At 48.2% G+C, this 9,537-nt stretch overlaps 1 protein-coding gene across 1 annotated transcript; it reads right to left on the reverse strand.

The window, feature by feature from the left end:
* Positions 1–407: 407 nt before the first annotated feature.
* UQCRFS1 (ubiquinol-cytochrome c reductase, Rieske iron-sulfur polypeptide 1) lies at positions 408–6,614 on the reverse strand. The gene is made up of 2 exons (XM_066637806.1): positions 6,301–6,614; positions 408–1,166 (listed from the first exon to the last, which is right to left on the reverse strand). The coding sequence occupies exons 1-2, from the start codon at positions 6,512–6,514 to the stop codon at positions 556–558; spliced, it is 825 nt and encodes a 274-aa protein (XP_066493903.1). The 5' UTR covers positions 6,515–6,614; the 3' UTR covers positions 408–555.
* Between the last annotated feature and the right edge of the window lie 2,923 nt (positions 6,615–9,537).

The raw sequence follows: 9,537 nt of genomic DNA on the forward strand, positions 1-9,537 counted from the left end.
CAGACAGACAGACAGACAAGCAGTATAAGGAAAATGACCACAAATCTATATAAACAACAGCTGGGAAATATGCTGCCATGCCAATAGGAAACCCACTGTGTCCATGATCATCCATGAACAGTATAGCATAGCAAGCTAGTACTTTTAATTCATCATGAAGGGTTCAGAAATGGTTTGGAAGCTTGCTTGTTTATAAAAACAATCTCTGTGTGTGTGCTTTTTACTTCATCAGGACACAGCAACTTGAGGAAAGGAGTCTAGATTCTAAAAGTATCCAGGAATCTAGAAGGTTGGCAAGAGGCCATACATTTTTAAAACCAAAAAATTATGACATCTTTGTCATCAATACCTATATTGGTATTGAAATGAGAAAATGTGATTGTAATAAATTTCAGGCAAACTATACATTATAGGACATCAGTTTACTCCTTTATTAAAACTGACCAAGTACAGAATAATTCTTGCTGAATAGTGACTTTGGACAGCTAGGAATAACTTATTACACCAACCTCTTCTAACAATATACATACACAAGAGAGCCAGGGACCTGGCAGTTTAACCTACAATAACTAAATCTTCTGAAGGAAATTCATAATATGGAACTTCAAGGTTGTATGGGGCTGGACCTTTTCGGATTCTGCCCGAGGCATCGTAATGCGACCCATGGCAAGGGCAGTAATAGCCACCAAAATCTCCAGCATTTGCAATGGGTACACAACCAAGGTGGGTGCACACACCAATCAGAATAACCCATTCAGGTTTCTTTACTCTGTCTAAATCATGCTGCGGGTCTCTTAATTCAGCCAAAGTTACTTGAGCTTCCTGATCAATCTCTTTCTGGGTTCTGTGACGTACAAAGAGGGGCTTCCCCCTCCACTTGAAAGCCATGTTCTTTCCTTCGGGAATATCGGACAGCTTAATCTCAATCTTTGACATCGCCAACACATCGGCAGAAGCACTCATGCTGGAAATGAACTGGGTGACAACATTCTTAGCAACATATGCTGAGGCCACACAGGTTGTTGCTGTGATGAAGTAGGAGAAGGCTTTTCTGGTATCGCTGCTGACTTGAGATGATTTTGTGTTGTCTAATACTTCTTGGCGACGGTAGTCAGAGAAGTCAGGCACAGTGACATCGTTGTGGACATAACGGACACTAGCAGGAGCTGCAAAGGAAAGCGAATATCTTTAATTATGCAACTGCCTTTCTCAAGACAAAACATTATACTGGCAAGAGATTTCATCTAAAGCATGTTCTATAAACCACAATCTCAAGAGCATATATTTGTATTCTTGATACTACATATGAGACTTGAGTGATTGTAAGGACCACAGGTGACCAAGAGTCCTTTATTTATTTTGCCTGCAATTATCTCCCAAAGCCAACTCTTCCAAAGACACATTTAAACTACTGATAGTAAACAGTAGAAAAAACACAAAAGCAACCTCTTAGCAATAAAACAAAGGACAAAAAGCCAATGTGGCATTTTGTATTTGAAATTGTTTGCCAAGTCTACTCCTGCAGTTCTTAGTTTTACGTTGACTTCAAGCAACTGTGTTTGAAATTTGAACAAAATTCAAAATGCACTTTTAAATCAACAAGTCAGAGGTTTAGATCAGTTCTATACACTTTATACAGTGTATTCTGTGGACGTTCATGGGCCCATTTACAGCACAACTATGCTAAACTACCTGGATTTACACTAAACCAGGCAAACAGTATACTGGCAACCTTAGCCCTGTTGAAGCAACTGGCTTTAGCAATGAACTGTGATCTGTTTGGTTTATTTAGTAAACAATACAGAAGCAAAGCACAATTTGAGGCAGAGTCAACCAGTAGAAGGGACTCTGGGGAAAAAAAGTTCTCAAGTTAGGAGCTCTGCGCTATGACAGTGGAGAACTGGAGCACTAAGGAAACAGCACTACTCAAACAGACTAAAATAAGTGAAGGACCTGTGCAAGCATGAAACTGAAAAAGGAGGCATCTGAGGAGACAGTAAACACAAGGAAAACTATTCTAACCAGTTGAACTATGAGCCACCTCGAGTGAAACGTTATCCTGGAAACATAGGATCTAAGTCATAGTATAAATAAATACGTGCTTACTCCAAAGTCTCGCTAGTTTCAGTTCCTCTTAAGTAAATGCACAGGACCCCTGTGTGCCTTTGATGTATTTCTTTTAAGACAGTGAATCCTCTGGCACAAGGTACCACCTTTTCATTTATTTAGCTATGTAAATTGCTTTGTGAACTTTGTTGAAAAGTGGTATGGAACTATTTTTTTTAAAATAAATGACAGGACCTACATGAGTTATAATTTCTATATTATTTATTTATCACATTTTTATACTGCCCTTCCTCCAAAGAGCTCAGGGCAGTGTACATGGCTGCTCACCTGCTTTTTTCCTCACAACAACCCTGTGAGGTAAGTGAAGCAGAGAGAAGTGACTGGCCCAAGGTCACCCAGGAAGCTTCATGGCTGAGGGGAGATCTGAACCTGGGTCTTCGAGGTCTGAGGCCACCTCCCAAACCACTACATCACCTTGGTCTCATTCAGGTATTGCAAGGACACCAGCACCAAGAATTAGCAAAAACATGCTTAAAGTAATTTAAGATCTCCTGGGACGTTGTTTGCAGGCAGGATTACAACAGTGTTGGCAACAAGCTAGAACTAATGAATATATAGTCTTTTTACAATTAGCTTTTTCAAAGCTATTTCCTTAGAAATTAAATGAAGTTTGGCATTAAGTTCTAAGATGCTAGAACAAGCTAACCCTCATTAAATTTCAAGGTCTAAAGTTAACAGAAAACTATTTGCATCCAATGAGGAGCTAATGAACCAACACCATTTTAGAAAGTTTAAACCACTCTTAATTTCTTCTAGAGCATATTCTTCTTCCTTGTTAAGTATACAAAAGCATATTTACATTTTAACCTTGTGGCAAATAACCTAATATAGGGTTTTTTAAAAGTCTTAAGTGCATTTTCATAATTGCAGTCGATCCTGCATGTAAGATGGTATTTCTTATCCAACCAGGTTCCAATAGTGGGAAGACACCAGATGTCAGACTTGAATTAAGGTCAAAAGCTAGCGAAGAAGCTTGCTGCTTAGAGGATTCTTACACATTAGGAAACAGCATCAGCAACTTAAAACTTCAGCAAACACATTCTTATGTACACCTGAGATAAGGGATGTCTTTCCTAGGGCTGCAGTAGCTAGCCTCCAGGGGCATGAAAAGGAGATGCAGATCATCCTCCTTCACCAGAAACTGTGCTAAGTGGATCTTCAGGAGAGAATGACAAGTGTCTTATCATACTTAATTCTACTGGTCCAACCAGTCACCCTGAAGTCAACAAGAGCAATTCAAGGAATTGCAAAAGAAAGGCTTCTGGGTGGAATTGCTGAGATACAGCCTATCTGGCTTCAGAACAGAGACTGTATGTAACAATCCTAACCCCTTATGTCAGTGCTTTCCAGCACTGACATAAGGGCAATGCAGCATCAAGGTAAGGGAACAAACATTCCCTTACTTTGAAGAGGCCTCCATGAGTGACACCCAACTGTAGGATGCAGTACATGTCCCATTGGCACCGCTTTGCCAGTGCTGGAAAGCACTGTCATAAGGGGTTAGGACTGCACCCTAAGTTCTCAACTCTACAGTCAGGGATTAGATTGAAGAACAAGGTTCCATCCCTTGTCCTATTTCTAGCATCAAAACTCAGTTCTCACAGTTCCCAATATCTAGTCAACATCAGCAGGACCAGAACAGGCTATGCATACAGAGAAAGGTCAGGCAAAAGCCTTTTCATGGTTTTGTTACATGTTTTGTGAATGAATGTTGGAAAACGTTTACAGTTATCCTATAAATAACATTTGTACTGAGAAGGAACCAATCATGTGAGAACCCCTCCCTGCCAATCTGAAGCAAAACAGCCTAGACGCCTTCATTTATTAAGTAAGCCCCCCCTCCCCAACACAGAAAATCAACCTGTCAAGAGACAAGGCTAGAGTAGAACTCTTCTCCCCATCATTAGCTTTCACCCCATAAAGATTTTTAAAATCATTTGCACAGAAAGCAGTCAGCCATGTGAACCACCTTCCAACAGTTAAACGGGGCAGCTGTTCAGCCACAGGTCCAGAAATGAAAGAGCCCCAAGGCACAATAACCCATATTTTATATGTGTAAGGGAGAGGATGATACAGTACAGAAACCTATCATGCCAAAAGGGAAAAAAGCTAATATAGCCAGAACATGCAAAAGTTGCCTTCTACTGAATGAGCCTATTGGTTCATTTAGCTCAGGACTGCTTACTCTTGACAGCTCTCCAAAGTTTCAGGCCTTCTTCCTTCCTTTTCCAGCCCCATCTGAAGATTATTACTAATATTAAGTTATATACCACTTTTCAACAACCATAAAAGAAATCCTCAATGCAATTTACATGCCTAAAGTCAGAACTGAGAAAATGCCATTAAACATCAAAATTATCATGCAAAACGTAATGCGATCCTATGCGTGGCTTCTCAAATAAAGTCTTCCTGTGTTCAATGGGAACACAGGAAAGTGAGCACTTTCTCTCAGGAAAGTGCACCCACAACTGCAGCCTTCCTATTTGCTACAATATCTTTGAAAGAAATACGCTCAAATCTCACATCTCGGAAAAGCTTTTCTTTACACATTTAAAAGCTATTAACATGATTGCTTCAGATTTTTAGATTGTGAGCACTTTTGGGATTGGGAACTGCGAAATTGATTTTGTCTGTAAACTGTTTTGTGAACTTTTTGTTGTTGTTAAACAGCAGTATATAAACATTCTTCTTGAACAGCAGTGCTCAAAGTGCCAACCACTTCACACTGGGCCTGCACTTTTGGTTCTGGAGTGCCATGTGACTAACAATTCTGAGATCGGGTACACACAATGCTCTGGCCTGTCATGTCTATCAGGGCCCACCTAGGTTTACCAGACTTTTCAAAAAGAAGGTGCAGAAAGAAAAAATGTATTTATTTTTAAGTAATAACTGAAAAAAGACCCTTAATCTCCTTATCTCCTTGCAAACTGCAGCAGCTGAGCTCTTTGTGGGGTAACTAGCAGCTACAGCATCCAGATTTTTGAACAGTTTCAGGGGCTGAGGCAATTAGTTAACTGATCTTTCCATAACCCTTTGGCAAACCACCAAAAAAAAATCAGGTCCCAACCCACAGTTTGAGACCTACTGCTTATACACACATTCCTGGAAGTAAGCCCCACTGAATGCAATGAAACTCATTTCTGAGTAAGCATGCATAGGATTATGCTGTAAGTGACAGCCCCCTGCCCCGTTATAAATAATCTATGAAGGGACTGGGCTCTTTCTCCATGCACAAGGAGCCTGTTGGGGGTCTCTCCCACTGCTGGAGAGTGGTTCTCTTTTCCTGCATCTTCTCCCATGTGGGGAGGAGGGAGAAGATATATGAGGAGGAGGAGGAAGGAGAGGCAGAAAGAGAGAGCCATCAGTGGGGGGAAAAGGGGGAAGGGACAGAGAAAGAGCCACTTGTGGGGGGGGCAGAGAGAGCACCATATATGGAGAGAGGGGCAGAGAAAGGGAGCCACCTCTGGGATGGCAGGGTCACCTGTGGGGGGGGGGGGGGTAGAGAGAGCCACATGTGGGGAGGGGGGAAAGGGGCAGAGAGGGAGGGGCACCTGTGGGGAAGAGAGGCAGAGAGAGAGGCTGCAGGGACAGAGAGAGCGCCACATGGGGGGAGAGCAGAGAGGGAGGGGAGGGCCACCTATGGAGAGGAGGGGAAAGGGGTAGAGGGCCACTTGTGGGGGAGGGGCAGAGAGAGAGCCACCTGTGGGAGGCAGAGGGGGGAGGCCCACCTGTGGGAAGAAGGAGAGAGGTACAGAAAGAGCCATCTGTAGGGGGTAGGTAGAGAGAGCCACCTGGGGAGAGGAGGGGAAAGGGGCAGAGAGGCCACTTGTAGGGGGGCAGAGAGGGGGGAGGCCCACCTGTGGGAAGAAGGGGGAGGGGCAGAGAGAGCCACCTGTGGGGCGTATATAAAGAGAGCCCCCTGGGGGGAGAGAAAAGGGGTAGAGGGCCACTTGTGGGGCAGGGAGCCACCTGTGGGGGAGGGGCAGAGAAGGGAGGGACGCCTGAGGGAAGAAAGGGAGGGCAGAAAGCCACTCGTGGGGAGGGGCAGAGGAGAGAGCCCAGCAGCCCAGGAGACAGCGGCGGGCCCTGCGTGGCTCCAGCCCGAGGTCCCCTGCGAAGGCGGGAGGAAGCCCGGCAGGGGCGCCCAGTCCCCGAGCGGCCCCTCCCGCGCACCGTTGAGGCTGGCGGTGGCGACGAGGCCCCCGCGGGCGGCCTGGCCGCTGAGCGACTCCCGGCAGAGCAGCGGCCGCTTCGGCTCCAGAGGCGGCAGCTTGAAGGCGGCCGGAGCCAGGCCCGGCGCCAGGGGCTTCAGCGGGCCCGGCACGGCGTGCGCCACGGCCGTCAGGTACGGGGCGAACGGGCCGGAGCGGGCGGCCACGGACAACATGGCGGCGGCGGCAGCGACTCTTTCCCCTTACGGCCGGTCACCTTCCAAGCCGGCAACAGAAAGGGCGCATATGCGCGGCGCCCGCCCACAAAGCGCATGCGTACGAGCCGCGCTCTTTGGAGCGTTCTCTCGCGGTCTCCGGGAGACGACGACTAAAGGGTCGTGGCTTCAACTAAGACGTAGAGGAGTATGGGCGGGGCTTAGCCAGAGGGGCGGGGCTTAGAAGTCTCACTGTATCTCCGCGTAGGGGACGGCTTTGGAAGGATGGAGCGGAGCGCGACTGGTTGGGGGCGTGGTTAGCTGGGATGGCCTAGCCCATGGCAAGAGAGGTCGCTTGGAAGGTCTCCGCCCGAGCCCTGCTGTGGAGCGCCAGGCAGTACATAAGAACAGCCCCACTGGATCAGGCCACTGTGAAGTCGAAAACTCTGAGCATGTGCAAAGTGCATATCTCCCTTGCCAGCCTCTGCCTTTTGAGAGTGGGGAATTCCACACACACCCCTACCTCATTGCCTCTGAGCATGTGCAGAGTCTTTGTCTCCCTTGCCAGCCTCAGAACACTCACACACACACCCTCGTTGCCTCTGAGCATGTGCAGAGTTAATGTCTCCCTTGCCAGCCTCAACACACTCACACAGACACACCCTCATTGCCTCTGAGCATGTGCAGAGTGCATGTCTCTCTTGCCAGCCTCAACACACTCCCACACACACACAAATGAATACAGTGGTAATAAAACTCATTGCCTCTGAGGATGTGCAGAGTGCATGCCTCTCCCTTGCCAGCTTCAACACACACAAACACACGCACCCACCCACCCATCTCATTGCCTCTGAGCATGTGCAGAGTTCATGTCTCTCCCTTGCTAACCTCAACACACACACACACACACACAACAAATGAATACAGTAGTATTAAAACTCACTGCCTCTGAGGATGTGCAGAGTGCATGTCTCTCCCTTGCCAGTCTCAACACTCTCTCTCTTTCTCTCTCTATCTCACTCATACACACACAAATACAGTAGTATGAAAAAACTCATTGCCTCTGAGGATGTGCACAGTGCACGTCTCTCCCTTGCCAGCCTCAACACACACACACCTTCTTTGAATCTGGGAATTGAAAAAGTATGAGTTCAGTAGTACTGTATTAGAAAACACTCTGCCTCTGAGGATGTGCAGAGTGCATTTTTCTCCCTGGTCATCTCAACCTCCCTAATTTTACTGAGATCAACACAACTATTATTCAGCTTAGTTCTAGAACAGAGTGCATGATCTTTAGGCAAGTTTGAAATCTGGTACTTCTGTTTAAAAAAAAAATCATATTCAGTACAGGGTCCTTCTGTATCAGTAGCGTAGCTATACAAGTGCAGGGGGTAGCAAATGCACCGGGCTACAGCTGCTGAGAGGGCGACATCAGGGGCTGAAGGGCAACATTGGGGCAACCACGCCCACACGTGAGTTGCCGCTGCAGCGCCGCCAGGCACACTGGCCAGAAGCCAAGTAGAGGCAACGGGCTACACTGTTGTCCCCCCTCAGCAGCCTGCAGTAGGCGGGAGGGAGTGGGGAAGCTCTTTGGAGGGGGTTGGAAAAGCCTCGCAGGAGGCGCGCCACGTGTCTGTCTCCGGCAGAGCCTGGAAGGAGGTCGAGGCGGCGACAGCAGGAGGTGGTGGCGGTGGCAGGGGTAACGCGCCTCCTCCTCCCTCCCTCCAGCTGCTGGCTCTGGTGGGAACAAGGGCAAACGAAGCGGAGACAGTTGGCAGCCCCACCTTGCTTCAGCGCCCGCAGCCCCCTCTGCTGAGAACCAAGAGCCGCCTGAGGGTGCTGAAGCAAGGTGGGGCTGCCAACAGCCTCTGCTTCATTTGCCCCATCCCACCAGAGCCAGCAGCTGGAGGGAGGGAGGAGGAGGCGCATCGCCCCCCCCCCACCTCCTGCAAGGCCTCAGGGCACAATCCCATGTATTTCTACTTAGAAGTAAGTCCCATTGTGTCCAGGGTGAGTCAGGATTGCAGCCTCAGTCAGTCAGGCACAACTTCCTCCCCCAAGACCCAAGTCCTTCTCTCCCCAGCCACAGCAGGAAAGCCTTCCTTTCACTCACCCACTCAGAGCCAATCCAGAGCCAAGCCTACTCAGAAATAAGTCCCAATATAGCCAATGGGGCTTACTCTCGGGAAGGTGTGGAGGATGGCAACCTCAGAGCCCAAGTCTGTGCTGGTCTACTCAGAAGTAAGTCCCATTATAGTCAATGGGACTTACTCCCAGGAAGGTGGGGCTGGGACAGGAGCCTGAGAGCCCAGCCCAGGCAGGTCTACTCAGAAGTAAGTCCCATTATAGTCAATGGGGCTTACGCCCAGGTAAGTACGGATAGGATTGGAGCCTCAGTCAGTCAGGTGCGACTTCCTCCCCCTTGTCTGTTGTGAGTTCTCCTTCCTCCACAATCACTGAACCAGCTAGTGGGTGGTGGGGGGCATGCCCCACCTCCCCTCACACACACAGGGTTTTCCTCAATGTAGCCCATTGCCCCCTGTGGCCCAATGTGCCTGGCTGGTGGGGTGTGTGCCAGTGGTGGTGACTGCTTCTCCCCCCCCCCCCCATGAGCCTGGTGGGGCTCCAGCAGCAGCCCAGTGTAAGACCTCCGAGGTAACGGAGGAATTGGCAGCTTGGCTGTGAGTAGGAGGGAGCTGGTGCTGGGGGGAGGCAGCAAGCAGCTTGGGAGATGTGGCAGATTTTGTACTTTTCCGTTTTTTAAAAAAAAGTGGGCATGAAAGCAAAATCCGGGAGTGACGTCACTTCCAGATGTGACATCACTTCCGGGGCAACATCTTGAACTCTGCACCGGGCAGCAGGATCGTTAGGTACGCCAATGTTCTGTATGAACTACCCTGGTTCACCACAGTGTGCATTTCTGTCTTGTCGTTAAGCAGGCATGTCCAGCTTTCACAACTGGGAATGGGGGGCAAGTTGTGTGACCTCTTTGCATGCAGCTGTGATCTACAAATCACCATCCAAGCTGCAGTGGGGTTGGCTTT

Source organism: Tiliqua scincoides, chromosome 9 (genome assembly GCF_035046505.1).
Source record: "Tiliqua scincoides isolate rTilSci1 chromosome 9, rTilSci1.hap2, whole genome shotgun sequence".
NCBI classification, from domain to species: domain Eukaryota; kingdom Metazoa; phylum Chordata; class Lepidosauria; order Squamata; family Scincidae; genus Tiliqua; species Tiliqua scincoides.